The sequence below is a fragment of the Hyla sarda genome, chromosome 2 (assembly GCF_029499605.1).
Source record: "Hyla sarda isolate aHylSar1 chromosome 2, aHylSar1.hap1, whole genome shotgun sequence".
In the NCBI taxonomy this organism is placed as follows: domain Eukaryota; kingdom Metazoa; phylum Chordata; class Amphibia; order Anura; family Hylidae; genus Hyla; species Hyla sarda.
In genome coordinates, this window is record NC_079190.1 from 453,220,558 (window position 1) to 453,238,840 (window position 18,283).

The 18,283-nt window shown below is 42.9% G+C and overlaps 1 protein-coding gene across 1 annotated transcript in view; it reads left to right on the forward strand.

Annotated features, from left to right (window-relative positions):
- Positions 1 to 18,283, forward strand: part of GBE1 (1,4-alpha-glucan branching enzyme 1) — a 264,980-nt gene that overhangs the window by 57,555 nt on the left and 189,142 nt on the right. Inside the window, exon 3 of the mRNA XM_056559362.1 lies at positions 12,304 to 12,473. Coding sequence (XP_056415337.1) covers positions 12,304 to 12,473 — 170 coding nt within the window. The remainder of the gene's footprint in view (positions 1 to 12,303; positions 12,474 to 18,283) is intronic.

Genomic DNA, 18,283 nt, shown 5'->3' on the forward strand with positions numbered 1-18,283 from the left:
TTAAGTTTCAACAACTATTAGTCGGCTTAAATGTGCACTGGAGTTTGCACCATAATTTGGTCACTTTTTTTGATGCATCTTAAGCCACGCCCCTTTCACACAAGGCCACACCTCTGGTCTAAACGTGTAAAAGTATCATAAATGCATAGTAGATGTACAGAAGTCCTATAAGACCTCCCCCAAATTTACTGCTATTAAACTGAATAGTTAAGCAGCTGGCTTTCTCAATAACTAAATTATATTTATTTTTTCTGTTCCTTATTCTTTTTCAGGTTTCTTACTTTGAGTTGACAGCTAGTTATGTTTTCTATAGAACTTTGCACTTAACATACAATCATGGTCCCAGAAGCAATAAATATTGTACGTTGAGGGACCGCTGCATTACCAGCAAAATTGTAGCAGCTTGCAGTCAGTTCCAAATGTTATTCTTTATACTTTAAAGATCCAATCTTTATCTTATTACATATCAGAAAGTAGTTAAAAATTAATAAATCAGAAAGCCGTATTTGGAGTCCTTCCTCCTTCCCACCCTTCCTGTTGGTGTGGCGCTTTATTCACTTTATTTCCAGTCACGTTCCCGTCCACGTCTGTGCTACATGCTCTGCTGATTATCTTGGAAAAGGGCAATGCTGTAACTGTGCTGCTGACCTTTCAGTTTATTTTCCCTTGTGTAATATGAAACATGGGCTAACAGCCCTCCTTGTCTGATTTTCTCACTTAATATTCCTCTTTTTCCCACTCAAATTAAGATCTGTTTTACAGTATATGTGGTAGAAACTATTTGTAATTCCTTTGTGTAGGAGACACAATTCAATAACTATCATTTGAGGCTTGTACTCTTTGCCTGCTTTATTTGATGCTTTGTTTATTCAATCCTAACCTCCTTTACATTAGGGTGTTTTTTTATTTTTTTATTTAATTCACTCTTGAACCCCATTAGGATGTATTTTTATTTTTGTCCACAAATCGGTGGGGGGGGGGGGGGGGGAGGGAGAAAGAAAGAAAGAAAGAGAAAATATTGCAGAAGTGTGAAGTTAGCTTTTATCTAAGGAATATATATTCACTCAGAGGGTATATTTTTGCTCAGATAGACTCTATTATGCCTGGACTGTCTTTCATTGTTATTGTTAGCTACAGATTTTACAGCCTTTATAAGATGACATGTTGAATATATTTTTTTATTTTCTTAAAAATATTTGAATGCTAGTCTATTCCTAGGTCTCATGCAACCTAGGGTCATTGGCACTAGGTTCATACAGTATGTTGAGGTGTCACCAGGGAGTGATGGGCGACCCGGGAACTGTTTTTACAGCAATATAAGAATATTTACCTCTAGAAACAATTTGGTAAAGGCAACCTTACACTTTCATGCTGCCTGAATAATGAATCATAAGGGTATTCTTTTGTCTTCTGACTCTACCACTGGCCTTGATTGGTAAATCTCTTGCTGTACCTAATTTGGGTGAGATCTACCCATCAAGACTTTTATGGCAGAGGGAAGCTGCTGAGGACTGCCCGATGACTTGTAGTTTGAGCAGCATGAAATATGACTGGTTCTCCTTGACAATACTTCAAAAATGCAGTGTCTGATGGAACATACCATGTTTTTATTTATTTATATAAATTTTTTTTGTAAGAAATTAGAGGCATGTGTAGGTACAGTTTGTACCTATAGACTTTTATTGGTACTGTGTTATGACTACTTACAACTTGTATGTTTGTATGGACCCATAGGCTTTTATTGCTGCCTTATCATGGCTTTATACAACTTGTTTGCAACTGTAATGCCATAAGACCATACTGCTTAGGAAGATCATGTCCAAACCAGAATGAGCTGCTTTTTTTTTTTTTTTTGTCTCCACATTATTTAGGAACAGCTATGATCACTGACTTCAACTTAGATGCACAGTCTGAGGTGTCTGAGGTGGTCCAAAATAATTTTTTCAACTTTTATATGCACATGATCTCTGTCGTGTGTTCATTTAGTTTTTTACTGAGGGCAGGGAAGTAAGCATGCAGACTCTTCTGACAGTGGCTGGTGTCCCTGTGGAGAAAAAGCATCGGGCAAGTTAACCTGTTGGGGATGAAGGATGTACAGGTACACCCTTGCACCCCAGTATTGAACCCCTTAAGGACTCAGCCCATTTGGGCCTTAAAGTTGTAGTCCGGCGTGCACTTTTCTCATTTTATCCCGTACGGGCTGCAAAATATAACAAACTTTCTCTTGCCTGCCAACGAGCCCCCGGAGGTCCGGTACACTCTGGTACAGGTGTTTGGTCCCCGGACTGTATTCTTCTTACTTCCTGTTAGCCCGGCACGTCAAACGGGGCTTCAGCCTATCATCAGCCGAGGCGTGACATCGCTGTGGCCGGTGATAGGCTGAAACTCTGTTTGACGTGCCGGGCTAACAGGAAGTAAGAAGAATACAGCCCGGGGACCGAACACCTGTACCGGAGTGTACCGGAGCTCCAGGGGCTCGTTGGCAGGTAAGAGAAAGTTTGTTTTCTTTTATTTTACAGCCCGGATGGGATAAAATAATAAAAGTGTGCGCCGGACTACTCCTTTAAGGACTCAGACAATTTTATTTTTACGTTTTTAGTTTTTTCCTCCTTGCCTTCTGAAAATCATAACTCTCTTAAATTTTCATCCACAGACTAGTATTAAGGATTGTTTTTTGCACGACCAGTTGTCCTTTGTAGTGACATCACTCATTTTACCATAAAATGTATGACGCAACCAAAAAAATACTATTCGTGTGGGGAAATTGATAAGAAAATCGCAATTTGGCAAATCTTGGAAGGTTTTGTTTTCATGCTGTACACTTTACGGTAAAATAGACATGATTTCTTTATTCTGTGGGTCAATACGATTAAAATGATACCCATGATTACATACTATTCTATTATTATACCGCTTAAAAAAAATCGTTAACTTTTTAACCAAATTAGTGCGTTTAAAATCCCTCTATTTTTCTGACCTATAACTTTTTCATTTTTCCGTATAAGCAGCGGTATGAGGGCTCATTTTTTGCGCCGTGTTCTGTAATGTTGTTTTTGTACCACATTTGCATATATAAAACTTTTTAAATAAATTTTTTATAAATTTTTTGGGGAATAAAATGTTATTAAAAAGCAGCAATTTTGGCCTTTTTTTTTTTTTTTTTTTTTTTACATTCACACCGTTCACCGTATGGGATAATTAACATTATATTTTAATAGTTCTGATAATTATGTACACGGAGATACCAAATATGTTTATAAAAAAAAAAATTACTAAAACGGGGATTTTTCATATTTTTATTTTTAACTTTTTTAACTTTTATTTTTACACTTCAACCCCTTAAGGACGCAGGGTTTTTCAGTTTTTGCACTTTCGTATTTTTCCTCCTTACCTTTTAAAAATCAGAACGCTTTCAATTTTCCACCTAAAAATCCATATTATGGCTTATTTTTTGCATCACCAATTCTACTTTGCAGGGGTATTACCGTATATACTCGAGTATAAGCCGACCCGAGTATAAGCCGAGACCCCTAATTTTAACCCAAAATCCCAGGAAAAGTTATTGACTCGAGTATAAGCCTAGGGTGGGAAATACCTCATCCCCCCCCCCTGTCATCATCCAGACCCGTCATTAACATCCTCATCATCATCCCCTTGTCATCATCCCACACATCCCCCCTTCATCATCCCCTTATCATCCCACACATCCCCCCTTCATCATCCCCTTATCATCCCACACATCCCCCCTTCATCATCCCCTTATCATCCCACACATCCCCCCTTCATCATCCCCTTGTCATCATCCCACACATCCCCCCTTCATCATCCCCTTATCATCCCACACATCCCCCCTTCATCATCCCCTTGTAATCATCCCCTTGTAATCATCCCACACCCCCCCCTTCATCATCCTCTTGTCATCATCCCCACCCCCCTTCATCATCCCCACCCCCCTTCATCATCCTCTTCTCATCATTCGCCCTCAGTGGTCTTCTACCTGTGGACCTCCAGAGGTTTCAAAACTACAACTCCCAGCAAGCCTGGGCAGCCATCGGCTGTCCGGGCTTGCTGGGAGTTGTAGTTTTGAAACCTCCGGAGGTCCGCAGGTTGAAGACCACTGCGGCCTTCAACATCATCCAGCCCCCTCTCACCCCCTTTAGTTCTGAGTACTCACCTCCGCTCGGCGCTGGTCCGGTCCTGCAGGGCTGTCCGGTGAGGAGGTGGTCCGGTGGGATAGTGGTTCCGGGCTGCTATCTTCACCGGGGGCGCCTCTTCTCCGCGCTTCCGGCCCGGAATAGAGGCGTTGCCTTGACAACGACGCAGAAGTACGTTGGCAATGAACGCACCTCTGCGTCGTTGTCAAGGCAACGTGACTATTCTGAGGCCGGGCCCGAAGCGCTTAGAAGAGGCCTCTCCGGTGAAGATAGCAGCCCGGAACCACTATCCCACCGGACCACCTCCTCACCGGACAGCCCTGCAGGACCGGACCAGCGCCGAGCGGAGGTGAGTACTCAGAACTAAAGGGGGTGAGAGGGGGCTGGATGATGTTGAAGGCCGCAGTGGTCTTCAACCTGCGGACCTCCGGAGGTTTCAAAACTACAACTCCCAGCAAGCCCGGACAGCCGATGGCTGCCCGGACTTGCTGGGAGTTGTAGTTTTGAAACCTCTGGAAGTCCGCAGGTTGAAGACCACTGCGGGTGGGGGAGTTCACTCGAGTATAAGCCGAGGGGGGTGTTTTCAGCACGAAAAATCGTGCTGAAAAACTCGGCTTATACTCGAGTATATATGGTAGTAATTTTACCCAAAAATTCATGGCGAAACGGAAAAAAAAATCATTGTGCAACAAAATCGAAGAAAAAACACCATTTTGTAACTTTTGGGGGCTTCAGTTTCTACACAGTGCATATTTCGGTAAAAATTACACCTTATCATTATCCTGTAGGTCCCTACGGTTAAAATGATACCCTAATTATATAGGTTTCATTTTGTCATACTTCTGAAAAAAATCATAACTACATGCAGGAAAATTTATGCATTTAAAAATGTCCTCTTCTGACCCCTATAACTTTTTTATTTTTCCATGTACAGGGCGGTATGAGGACTCATTTTTTGCGCCGTGATCTGAAGTTTTTATCGGTACCATTTTTGTTTTGATCAGACTTTTTGATAATTTTTTATTAATTTTTTAATGGTATTAAAAGTGACCAAAAATACGCTTTTTTGGACTTTTTTTTGGATTTTTTTTTACGTGTACGCCATGGACCGTGCGGTTTAATTAACAATATATTTTATAGTTCGAACATTTACGCACGAGGCGATACCACATATGTTTAGTTTTATTTACACAGTTTTATTTTTTTTATGGGAAAAGGGGGGTGATTCAAACTTTTATTAGGGAAGGGGTTAAATGACCTTTATTAACACATTTTTTTTTAAAACTTTTTTTATGCAGTGTTATAGGTCCCATAGGGACCTATAACACTGCACACACTGATCTGTCATGCTGATCACTGGCGTGTATTAACATGCCTGTGATCAGTGTTATCGGCGCTTGACTGCTCCTGCCTGGATCTCAGGCACGGAGCAGTCATTCGGACACCGAGGAGGCAGGTAAGGGCCCTCCCGGTGTCCTGTAAGCTGTTCGGGACGCCGCAATTTCACCACGGCGGTCCCGAACAGCCCGACTGAGCAGCCTGGTCACTTTCACTTCAGACGCGGCGGTCAGCTTTGATCGCCGCATCTGAAGGGTTAATACAGGGCATCACCGCGATCGGTGATGTCCTGTATTAGCCGCGGGTCCCGGCCATTGATAGCCGCCGGGACCGAGCCGATATGCCGTGGGGATACCGCGTGACCCTGCGGCATATCGCGGGAGCTGGCGGAGGACGTACATATACGTCCTTCGTCGTTAAGGGGTTAATAGTCCCCATAGGGGACTATTTATAGCAATCATTTGATTGCTAATACTGTTCAGTGCTATGCATAGCTCCATCTCAGACCAGAGTAGAAGACGGCGGAAGACGGACAGGGGCAGGTGAGGGGACCTCTGTTCGTCATTACAGATGATTGGATCTCCTCGGCAGCGCGGCAGGCGATCCAATCGTTCACATTAAGTGCCACACTTCTGCAGATGCCGTGATCTGTATTGATCACGGCATCTGATAGGTTAATGGCAGACATCCGCTCGATCGTGGATGTCGGCCATTACCGGCGGGTCCCTGGCTGATATCAGCAACCAGGACCTGCCGCGCTTGGGGTTATATATAGGAGCTGGTGCGTAAAGTATCACCTCACCAGGATGTATATTTACGTCCTGCGTCGTTAAGGACCAAGGGCTTACATGTATGCCCTGGTCCTGTTACCTGTGTTTGAAGCGCGCTCACAAGCTGAGCCCGCTTCAAACCCGGTGGGTCCCATTCACATTTTTTAACCAATTTATATTACAAACATAAATATAATGGTATTACCTATATTATAAAATATATATATATATATATATATATATATATATATATATATATATATTAGTTTATGTGAACGACAGGTACACTTCAAGGCTTTTTAATTGAGTAAGGCAATGAAGGAAGGAATGGGAAAATTAATGAAGTGTATACTGTAACATAGTCTGGTATGGGTAAATAAAGGATTATCCACATGGAATGCTGCCTTTCTTAGACTTCTGGGTGAAGTCTTTCTAGGCAGGCACCATTATCCATTTCTCTGTACCTTGCGGCTGACTTCTTTTGATCTCTTGGGACTCTCACTTTATTATTTTTATCAAAATTTTTTTTCAAAAGGCATGAATCACTCTTGAAGAATGGGTCTAGAAGACTCAAGTACATACTAGAAAGACAAGGTGAAATGTAGGCTTGTTCAAGATGAATGAGGCAAGATCAGACAAAATCATTGTGATCATAGATGATGAAGGATGAAAACCCTTGTAGGGAGTAGGTGCATTAAGAATGAGGAGTATATCTTCCAAAAAAAAGTAACATACAGGCTAAAAAGGATGATTCTTCATGCAGCATTCATTCTTATTTATCTATCGTAAGACTTCTTTCGAAGGACAATGGGGGAGATTTATCAAAACCTGTGCAGAGGAAAATTTGCCCAGTTGCCCATAGCAACCAATCAGCTTGCTGCTTTCATTTTTATGAAGGCCTGTGAAAAATGAAAGAAGCAATCTGATTGGTTGCTATGGGCAACTGGGCAAGTTTTCCTCTGCACAGGTTTTTGATAAATCTCCCCCAATATGATTTGCACTCACATGACTGGTTGAAGTTGCTTTCCTTTTGAAGTTGGTTGTATACATACATTTGTTTAAAAGAGTACTGCTGTTATGGATTATGTATGCAATTAATTATTTTAATCTAGCAGTTATAATGTATCTCATTAGCATAAGGAGATATAGTTATAATGTATCTTATTGATACAAGGAAGCAGACCCAAGCAGACTTATACCATAGTCCCAAGTTCCAGTTACCCCTTCCACGGTTTCCATTGAACCTCAGGTCTAGCTCCAAGACCACTTTTTAGAGGACATAAACAAACATTGTCACCTTTCATAAAAGTTGTAAGCTCTACTTTCACTTAAAACCATACTCATTGAGACCTAAGGAACAAAGTGTCTGTATAGTTATAACTTTACCAAATAATCCCAAAATAGTTTGTTTACTGCTTTGGGACTTTTGCAGGACAAACCCGATAGGGCTGCTTTTGCTGTGTTGCAGCTGGTAGCTCTTTCACAGGGTCACAGGCCAGCTAAAGAATATTGTGTAGACTACGGAAAGTTGTGTGGTGTCTCAATAGAATGACCCAGCCTTACACTGTCAATTTAGGTTGGATTTGGCTGAAACTATAAAAGATCTGTTGGTTATTTACCCCTCTCCTGACACACTTAACAAGCCATGATGTAGCGTACGACTGAACAGACACTTATTTGAATGTAAGCAAAAAAAAAAAAGGTCCATTTGTCCAAACAACTGGTCTCTGCCTGGCTATTTTCCGTTTCCCACTTGGCCACCTACATCTGAGGAAGAACCCATGCTGTTCAGGAGTAAAGAGCTGTCTTTCCTGTGGTGAATCGTTCACTTACTGAGGTCATGTCCTAAAAAGCCTGCATCTGGAAAACTCAATTGGTCATCCAGGAGGCTGCTTAGGTGCACAGTTATTTCCTGAGCATCATACCGAGCTACTTCTTCCTATGAGTGTGGTAAAGATTAACCTGGTAGGGTTTTGTTGATTCAGCTACAAATTTTATTGACCTTAAATTTGCAAAGACACATGGTTTACCATTGCTCAGTCTTACTTATCCAGTATGTGTCCCAGGAATGGGTAGTACACCTCTTGATGGGGTAATAACTGATTTTAGATTTTTTTTATGTCAGAGGCCTGATTACTTGCATGTATGCCAATATCATCTTGGGGTTAAGGTTTAATAAAAACATACTCCTGTGTTTGATTGGTCTTCTGGGGAAGGTCAAGGAACGGATTCACATATGTATAAAAGGTAAAGACCTTTGTAATCAGCATCACTCAAACTATTCTCCTCTAGAGCAGGTTAGTGTGGCTATTAGTTTCCCTATCTATAGATCTATCCATACATGCCTGATAGTTCAGGATCCTAGAGGGAGAGACAATCTCTTATCTGATGGGTCCTGAGGCTTCCTTTCTCCAGCTAATAGCTAACCAAAAGTGGTTGCTTTTCCACATTGAATTTCAGAATTAGGTGGCCACAGTTGTGTGTTACTTATAAAGTTTTCTGCTTGCCATACTGACACGAAAGGCAGATATTTTGTGACTTTCCACTCTGCTTTATAGAGGGGGTCTTTGGTATAGAAAGGCAGTGGCCAACATTTATCATTGTCTTTTAGGCAGTTTTTTTGTGTCTAGAAAAGGTGCGCCTTTTTTGCTCCTTTTGGTGTACACATTTCTTCTGATTTTAAGTTGCAATCCACTGGTTTTGGCAATACACATGATATGGAAGGGTTTTATCAACTGCACCTTTTTGGGAAAAGGCACAAAAAAGGCGCCAAGCCACTGAAAAGTCTCTACAACTACACAAGCCCAGACTTGGCTTAGCTTTTTGGTGTATGTGAAGAGAGAAATTTCAGAAAATGTGACCTGCACAAAATGTATCAAATGCTCTGTGACCATTTAATAAATTTGGTGCTCCTACACATTACAGCACACACAAAAAAAAAAAAGTGTAGAAAAATGCTTCACTTACACCTACAATGATAAGTGCCGGCCATTGTCTTTGTGAGAATTCAGGTATAGAAGGCATTTTGTGCTGAGAACATTTATCAAAAACTTGCACAGTTTGTGAACAGGAGTCTTTGTTTCACTGTATAATGGATGAAGTGGAAATAAAGATTATGCCCAGATTTATCAAACTGTGTGAGAAAAAAAGTGGAGTGATGTTCCCACAGCGACCAATCACAGCTCAGCTAACAAGCGCTCTGGTAAAGTGAAAGCTGAGCTGTGATTGGTCGCTGTGGGAAAATCACTCCACTTTTTCTCTCACACAGTTTGATAAATCTGGACCAATGTATGTATTTGATCGACTTTATAACTTTATTCCCTTTTACCTTTTTAACAGGGCAAATGTCAGCGAGTACATGTTCTATGATAATAAATTTGTTTACAAGGAAATGTCTGAAAGAACAGATTTTTTTTTCCCCATAAATACTATTTTCTTGCTGTGCAGATTTGATGCTTATAGAGGATGCAAGTGTATTACCTCATTGTAACTTGTGCTGCTCGTAAATCGATTGTTCTGATTGCAAAACTCTTATTGCTAAAATTGCAAAAGCCAAATTAGAAACCATGAGAACAAGTAATTTTGTGCAGATTGATTTTCACCCACATGAATGTCCTGGTTGATGCTCTGCCAAGTTACCTGAAAAGGGATACATTAAATAGTGGAAATTCTCAGCTGATGAAGTTCTTGGGAGTAAGCAGCAAGGTAACATTCAGCGTGTTAAGATCTTTTAATGGTTAAAGAGATTTTTGTTTTTTAAAAGCTAAACTTATTTTTAGAAAAATCCGATTTATAATTCAGGCTGAAATGCAGCATCAATGCCTGTGGCTGCTGCCAATCCACTTACCTATTCTCTGCTATTAACATAGTGCCAATGTGGAGCAGAACTGCTAAGTCATTTTGACAGACTTGTTACGGGTCCTCTCCTTGACAGCTTGTCTGGTACTACAGGATTGTCAGGCAGTGTAACCCTAGCAACCATCCTTTTCCAGAGTCCTTACATTATTATAAGGCAGAATGTGACTAGGTCACCGTCATGCAAAACTCTCTTGTCTGCTGCAAGCCCCCTTCCACTCGGTGAGTGCAGCAGGGAATGTCAAAAATTCAAAAAAGGGGATGTTTCCACAAACATTATAATGTTTTTAAATATTTTTTTTTACGTTTAATTAAGTCAAAATTTCTAAGGGACGTTATATTATCGGGCATGCTCATTATTTGCGGCCGTTAAAGAGAATTGAAGGCTGGAACAACAAAAACCCAACTGTAAAATGGAAAACAAAAATGCATAACAATGCAAAATAACTGTAAGGGTGCATGCACACCACGTTTTCACCCTCCGGTTCCCGCATACGGCTGCGGAGGGGGGGCGGAGGAATCGCGCGCACCCGTATGCGGGAACCGGAGCTAATGATTTCCTATGGACCTGTATCAGCCGACCGGAGTGAATAAAAACGCTGTCGACTACGGTTTTCAGTCCGGTCGGGAAACCGCATGCGGGCCAAAACAGAGCCGACCAAAGGCTGCGGTTCACTCCAGTCGGCTGATACGGGTCCATAGGAAAACATTAGCTCCGGTTCCCGCATACGGGTGCGTGCAGTTCCCTCAGAGGGAAAACGTGGTGTGCATGCACCCTAATCAATTTCTACCACTTTTTTTCTCCAAAGACTGAATTTTTCCCGGCTACAAATATGATTGAAAATGCAATGTTTGAACATAGCTTAATAGTTTGTCTGACATAAGGAGATCTCACAGTGAATAACAGATTTAGGCCTCATCCATACTACGGACATTTAGGCAGCAGAATTTGGCTTACTGAATGTCCTCTCGCAGTAGGCGCCACTGTATACTTCGGCGTTAGGACCGTGTGTGCGGATATTGCCTTCTCCATAGTCTGCAATGCAGTCCCAGTTAAATTCCGCTCAAAGAATACAGTGGTCCCTCAACATACGATGGTAATTCGTTCCAAATGAGCCATGGTTTGTCGAATCCATTGTATGTTGAGGGATCCGTGCAATGTAAAGTATAGGAAGCTGTACTCGCCTGTCCCTGCCGCTCCGGACCGCGTCTCGCCGCTCCCGATGGTGACCCCGGTCCTCTGCTGGGCTTTCCTGGTCTTCTCCGGTCCTCCGCTGTCTTTCGCAAGGCCTTACTGGGCCTGCGTAGCGACGTCATTATGCCGCTGCGTACGCCGTTCCTATTGGATGACTGAACAGCGTGCGCAACAGCGTATTGACGTCACCGGAGAGGATCGAGAAGACACCGGAGGACCAGCACTGGACCCAAAGGGCACCCCGGAGCATCGTGGAGGGGTAAGTAATACTCACCGCACCACACGGGGAACAGCAGCTTAAGCATTTTGCGCTGCCGGGTAGCACTTAATGCGGTGGCCCCGACATAAAAAAGCATCGTATGTTGATGCTGACATCAACATGCGATGGCCTCTGAGAGGCCATCGTATGTCGATTTGATCATATGTCGGGGCCATCGTAGGTCGGGGGGTCACTGTAAACATTTTTATTCTTTGAGCGGTCGTACTTTCAACCGTCAGAATTCCACTTTGGCAATTCCACAATTTGAGCAAAACATCAGAATAACATTGAAAATAATTCAATTGAAATTCTGCAGATAAATTGTCCGCAGTGTGATCGACGACTAAACAGGAGAACAGTTTGCTGTAAATAGCGAATAGAACACATTGAGTTGTATCTTTAATATAGGGCTGCATAAAGGTGGCCTAATTTTGGCTTAACCTACCAATGTTGACAACCATTTCATGTGTATCAGGTGTTTGACTGATGTTCCTTTATTAGATTTTAAGGGGAAAAAAAGAGTCCGATATGTTTAAATTCAGCATGCCCAATCCTTTTGGTTTAAATAAAGGAGATAAGCTACTACCTTTTGGTGTCTCTCAGCAGTCCACTCTCCTCTCCCTCTTGAGAAAACATGCACATTTATAAAAAGTGCTAAGTGCCTTCCTCTTATTTTAAGCAGTTTTTTTTTTTTTACATTTAATGAATTTATTATCACTTATCTCTTTGAAGGTATGCATTGTTTGAAGAGCTTTTAAAGAAAATTGAAAATTGTGAGGGTGGCCTGGAAAAATTCTCTAGAAGCTACCAGTCCTTTGGTATTCATACCCAGCCAGATGGTGGGATTTATTGCAAAGAATGGGCCCCAGGTGCAGAAGCAGTTTTCCTCGCTGGGGATTTCAGTAAGTATATAAAGATGAACTTTGTTTTCAAATGAAATATTTGGGTGCATGGCACTTCATATTTGCCATTTTCTCTTGGCTTTAAAGGGGTACTGTAGTGAATATTTTTTTCTTATCCTTCTATGCCCGGTCTGCTGCAAAAAAAAACCTTAACTCCTACTGCTCCCCTGATGCTGCAACTATTGCTTCCTTGTCCTCGGGCCCAGCTTGCTTCTGAGGCTCAGCTATTCACTGGACACAGCAATGTCCTGCATCAACCGGTGATTTTCTGAGTGGCAGTGTTATGTATTGGGCTCAGGCCTGACCTTATTTCTGGTGTGCGGGCCCCATACATTACACTGCTGTTCATCCCAATAACCATTCGAAGCAGGACGATGTGTGGCCGATGATTAGCTGAGTACAGTTTAACGTTTTGGGCCCTAGAAGCATGCAGAATACCGGGGCAGGAGGATGAGAGAGCGATATCAACTGCAGCGGGGGAGTGGCGGAAAGGTAAGTCTGGGTTTATTATTTTTTTTATTGCGGCAACCTGGCCATAAAGGGATGGAATAAAAGAACCCCTTTCATTTTATCTACTCCTCTATTCACGGTTTTTCTGGTGTATCTTTTTTTTTCCGAACCTAGCGATGCTGATGTTTCTTTAGACATCGGAGGAAATTTATCAAAACATATGTGGAGGAAGAGGGGTGCAGCTGCCCATGGCAACCAATTAGATCGCTTTTTCATGTTTAAAAAGGGCCTCTAAAAAGTTAGCAGCAATTTGATTGGTTCCTATGGGCAACAGCACCACTCTTCCTCCCCCATCTTCTTCAGATGTTGTTCAATTTTATTAATGTGTACCTGCAGTGCACAGAAAGAACCTCACAATTCTGTTACATTCTCATGTACAACTCCTTTGTGAAGGCTTCTACATTAAAACTCTGTGCTGCAGAGCTTTTCATCTTACTAAGTAAATAACAGGCAGATAGACATTGATAACAGATCCAGTGGAGCTGTACTCTGGTCACTATTTCTAAATACCTGCTAGCTTACATTACTCTTGTGTCAGCCATAAAAAAAAAAATCAGCTTTTTTCAATTTTTGCATGAAAAATGCTGTTTTTAGATGCAAGCTCAAAATTATGCATGTCCAGAGGGAAAATGCTGGAAAAAACTTTTAGGGCTCATTCACACCAGGCAATAATATCCACCCAGAGAAAACCTGGGCAGACATTTTGTGTGCAGCATGTACCATATGGATCAGTCAGCTCTAGGACCATTTGTACATGTGCCTTCTCCATAGACTACAATGCATTTCCGGGCAGATTCCGCTGAAGAGAGAACGACGACAGCTGGCTGGTTGTTTTGGGCAAAATCAGACCGTTTTTGATTTTATTTTTGACATCTTAATCCTACTAATGTAATGGCTGAAATAATGATGTCTTTGTCACTAAAATGACACTGAATGTAAAACCTAAAAAGTGAAATATGTCATTAACGTAGATTATGTGTAATTCAAAGCATGCTGCACAAGTGTTTTGGTTCACTTCATAAATTTGTGTAAATGACAGGAAGCCCCTGGATTTTAAAAAAAAAAAGGCGTGAAAAGTCACATACCGTATATACTAGAGTATAAGCCGAGGCCCCTAATTTCACCCCAAAAACCCAGGAAAAGTTATTGACTCGACTATAAGCCTAGGGTGGGAAATAAATCATCCCTCCTGTCATCATCCAGACCCCCGTCATTAACACCCTCATCATCATCACCTGTCATCATCCCCCCTTCATCATCACCGCCTGTCATCATCCCCCCCCCTTCATAATTACCCTGTCATCATCCCCTCCTTCATCATCACCGCCTGTCATCATTACCCTATCATCATCCCACACACCCCCCTTCATCATCACCGCCTGTCATCATCCTACACCCTCCTTCATCATCACCGCCTGTCATCATTCCCTTGTCATCATCCCACACCCCCCCCCTTCATCATCACCACCTGTCATCATCCCCTTGTCGTCATTCCACCCCCCCTTCATCATCACCACCTGTCATCAGCCCACCCCCCCCTTCATCATCACCGCTTGTCTATGTCTGGTTGCTGGGAGCTGTAATTTTGAAACATCTGGAGGTCCGCAGGTTGAAGACCACTGCGGCCTTCGACATCATCATCATCTGTGCTGCAGGTGGGGGGAGAGAGTCTTTCCGGGCTGTCCATCTTCACCGGGGGGGGCCCTCTTCTCCGCGCTTCGGGCCCGGAATAGAGACGTTGCCTTGACGACGACGCAGAGGAACGTTGCTCATGAACGTCCCTGTGCGTCCTAGTCAAGGCAACGTAACTATTCCGAGGCCGGGCCTGAAGCGCGGAGAAGAGCCCCCCCGGTGAAGATGGAAAGCCCGGAATGACTATCCCACCCCACCGGACGGTCCTGCAGCACAGATGGGCCCAGACCAGCTCACCCTAACGTCCCGCCGAGCGGAGGTGAGTACAAAACTAAAGGGGGTGGGGGGTCTGGATGATGATGAAGGCCGCAGTGGTCTTCAACCTGCGGACCTCCAGATGTTTCAAAACTACAACTCCCTGCATGCCCGGACAGCCGATGGCTGTCCGAGCTTGCTGGGAGTTGTAGTTTTGAAACATCTGGAGGTCCACAGGTTGAAGACCACTGAGGTTGGAGAGTTCACTTCAGTATAAGCCGAGGGGGGTGTTTTCAGCACGAAAAATCGTGCTGAAAAACTCTGCTTATACTCGAGTATATACGGTACATTCTTTTACTAGCTGGTCACTGATGTACATTTGCACAAATAATTGTGCAGTGGTAAATTCAGCACACCAACCTGTGCATCTGTAAAACCCCCTGAAAAAATCAAATAAAAAATAGTGCTAATGACATGCAACTAGTGCAAAATTTGAGGATAATTTTAACACAATTCAACATGCAAGATAAAAACACACTGCACACATAATTTTACAGGTGCTCACCAGTTGATACATTTTCCCACTAGGTTCCTAAAATGTCAAATATAATTATTATTTTTTTTTTCTTGGATTAAATTTTGAACCTGAAATGGTTAAAAAAGAAACCTTCATTATTTTACAACATATTGTCAATTGTTTTAGTAAATTTTGTTCCAATTTTTGCCCTTTCAATTCTGCCTTTTGAATGTACCAAACTTTCCATGAGTAACAAAACAAAATTATGCAAATCCAATGATCCTCTTTCAAATTGGGTTAAATTCTGAAAATTATTCAGCAAATGAACCATTTATTATTATTTTGTTCTGTTTCTACAGCACTATAGATTACGGTTCAACGGAATTTGAATCTGATTCATCATCAAAGGAAAATATGCAGCACGATTATTGTTCTAAACTAATGTGTGAGACAATGCAAGCTAGAAAATTATAATAATAAGAAAAAATAAAACCTTATTCAGTATTGTAACTGTGTTTTGTAGACTGGAAAAAATAGGTTCTCTAAAACAATAGACAAGTTTTCCTTGTAGTAGGTATTTGAAGTACCCTCCAGGGTGACATTGTCTTTAATTTGCTACTTTGGTCTTAGTTAAATTGTAATACTCATTAAAATTCCCTATGTCTATTACAGAATATCATCCCAAAGGGATAAACAATGAAAGGACAGACAGCTTTTCAAATTTGAGCATTCAATATGGCCAGAATGTTATATTTATCTTTATTTTATTTTTTATTTTTTATTTTTTATTATAGTAACAGTACAAAAAAAAAGGTAATTGAACATAACAGCGGGTGAACATGAGTCATGATACTACATTTATTCGGGCAACAATATAGAACCAATAAGGAACCAATAAAAAAAAATAGGATCCTTATTTTGTTCTGATTGCTGTTAGACAAACAAACAAAAAAATTAACAGAATTTTGAATAAGCGCTTAAACGGTATATATAGTGTATTTGTGGTCACAGGATACACCTTCAAACTCCCAGCAACTACTTTGCCCACGCTAAATTGAGCAGCCTACGGATTTCTAAAAGTTTAATGCAAGTTTATGGGACTTCCAGCAATTCCGTAGACTGTTTACTTTAGCAATGGGCTATGGAGTGGCCAGAATATCCTGCCACTTTAACAACATTATATTTAGGTAGTCCTGTCACCAAGAATCAAGAGCATAATATAAAAAAATAATCCAATGACTACATAGAGTTTAGTGTCCTGTTTAATTTCTTACCTTTTTTGTGTTTTATATGTCTAGGATCACACTACGGACTTTCTGTCCAAAATTTCAGTGCAGCAGAATTCTATTACTGGCAATATGATTCTGCTGCACAGTGCACACTACGGAATTTCAGCTGCGGATATTCCACTCTCTCATTCTTTAGGTGGAATCCGCACCGTGTATAAGGACAGCAATGTCCACAGAGTTATAGCGATGGTAGTGTGAACCTAGCCTAAATAAAACCTGAACTGATCAGAAGGCATTTCCCGTCACTGCAAAAGCCCAGGCTGTTTAAGCATCTACAACGTCCCCCAGCCAGCTTGAACACACCCCCCCCCCCCCCCCAACCTTCACAGCATTTGAATGACAGTCACTATGATTGCTTTTCTATTTACCGTATATACTCGAGTATAAGCCGAGTTTTTCAGCACGATTTTTCGTGCTGAAAACACCCCCCTCGGCTTATACTCGAGTGAACTCCCCCACCCGCAGTGGTCTTCAACCTGCGGACTTCCAGAGGTTTCAAAACTACAACTCCCAGCAAGCCAGGGCAGCCATCGGCTGTCCGGGCTTGCTGGGAGTTGTAGTTTTGAAACCTCCGGAGGTCCGCAGGTTGAAGACCACTGCGGCCTTCAACATCATCCAGCCCCCTCTCACCCCCTTTAGTTCTGAGTACTCACCTCCGCTCGGCGCTGGTCCGGTCCTGCAAGGCTGTCCGATAAGGAGGTGGTCCGGTGAGGAGGTGGTCCGGGCTGCTATCTTCACCGGGGAGGCCTCTTCTAAGCGCTTCGGGCCCGGCCTCAGAATAGTCACGTTGCCTTGACAACGACGCAGATACGTCGTTGTCAAGGCAACGGCTCTATTCCGGGCCGGAAGCGCGGAGAAGAGGCGCCCCCGGTGAAGATAGCAGCCCGGACCACCTCCTCACCGGACCACCTCCTTACCGGACAGCCCTGCAGGACCGGACCAGCGCCGAGCGGAGGTGAGTACTCAGAACTAAAGGGGGTGAGAGGGGGCTGGATGATGTTGAAGGCCGCAGTGGTCTTCAACCTGCGGACCTCCGGAGGTTTCAAAACTACAACTCCCAGCAAGCCCGGACAGCCGATGGCTGCCCGGGCTTGCTGGGAGTTGTAGTTTTGAAACCTCTGGAGGTCCGCAGGTTGAAGGCCGCAGTGGTCTTCAACCTGCGGACCTCCGGAGGTTTCAAAACTACAACTCCCAGCAAGCCCGGACAGCCGATGGCTGCCCGGGCTTGCTGGGAGTTGTAGTTTTGAAACCTCTGGAGGTCCGCAGGTTGAAGACCACTGAGGGCGAATGATGAGAAGAGGATGATGAAGGGGGGGGGGGGTGTGGGGATGATGAAGGGGGGTGGGGATGATAAAGGGGGGGGTGTGGGATGATTACAAGGGGATGATGAAGGGGGGATGTGTGGGATGATAAGGGGATGTGTGGGATGATGACAAGGGGATGATGAAGGGGGGATGTGTGGGATGATGACAAGGGGATGATGAAGGGGGGATGTGTGGGATAAGGGGATGTGTGGGATGATGACAAGGGGATGATGAAGGGGGATGTGTGGGATAAGGGGATGTGTGGGATGATGACAAGGGGATGATGAAGGGGGGATGTGTGGG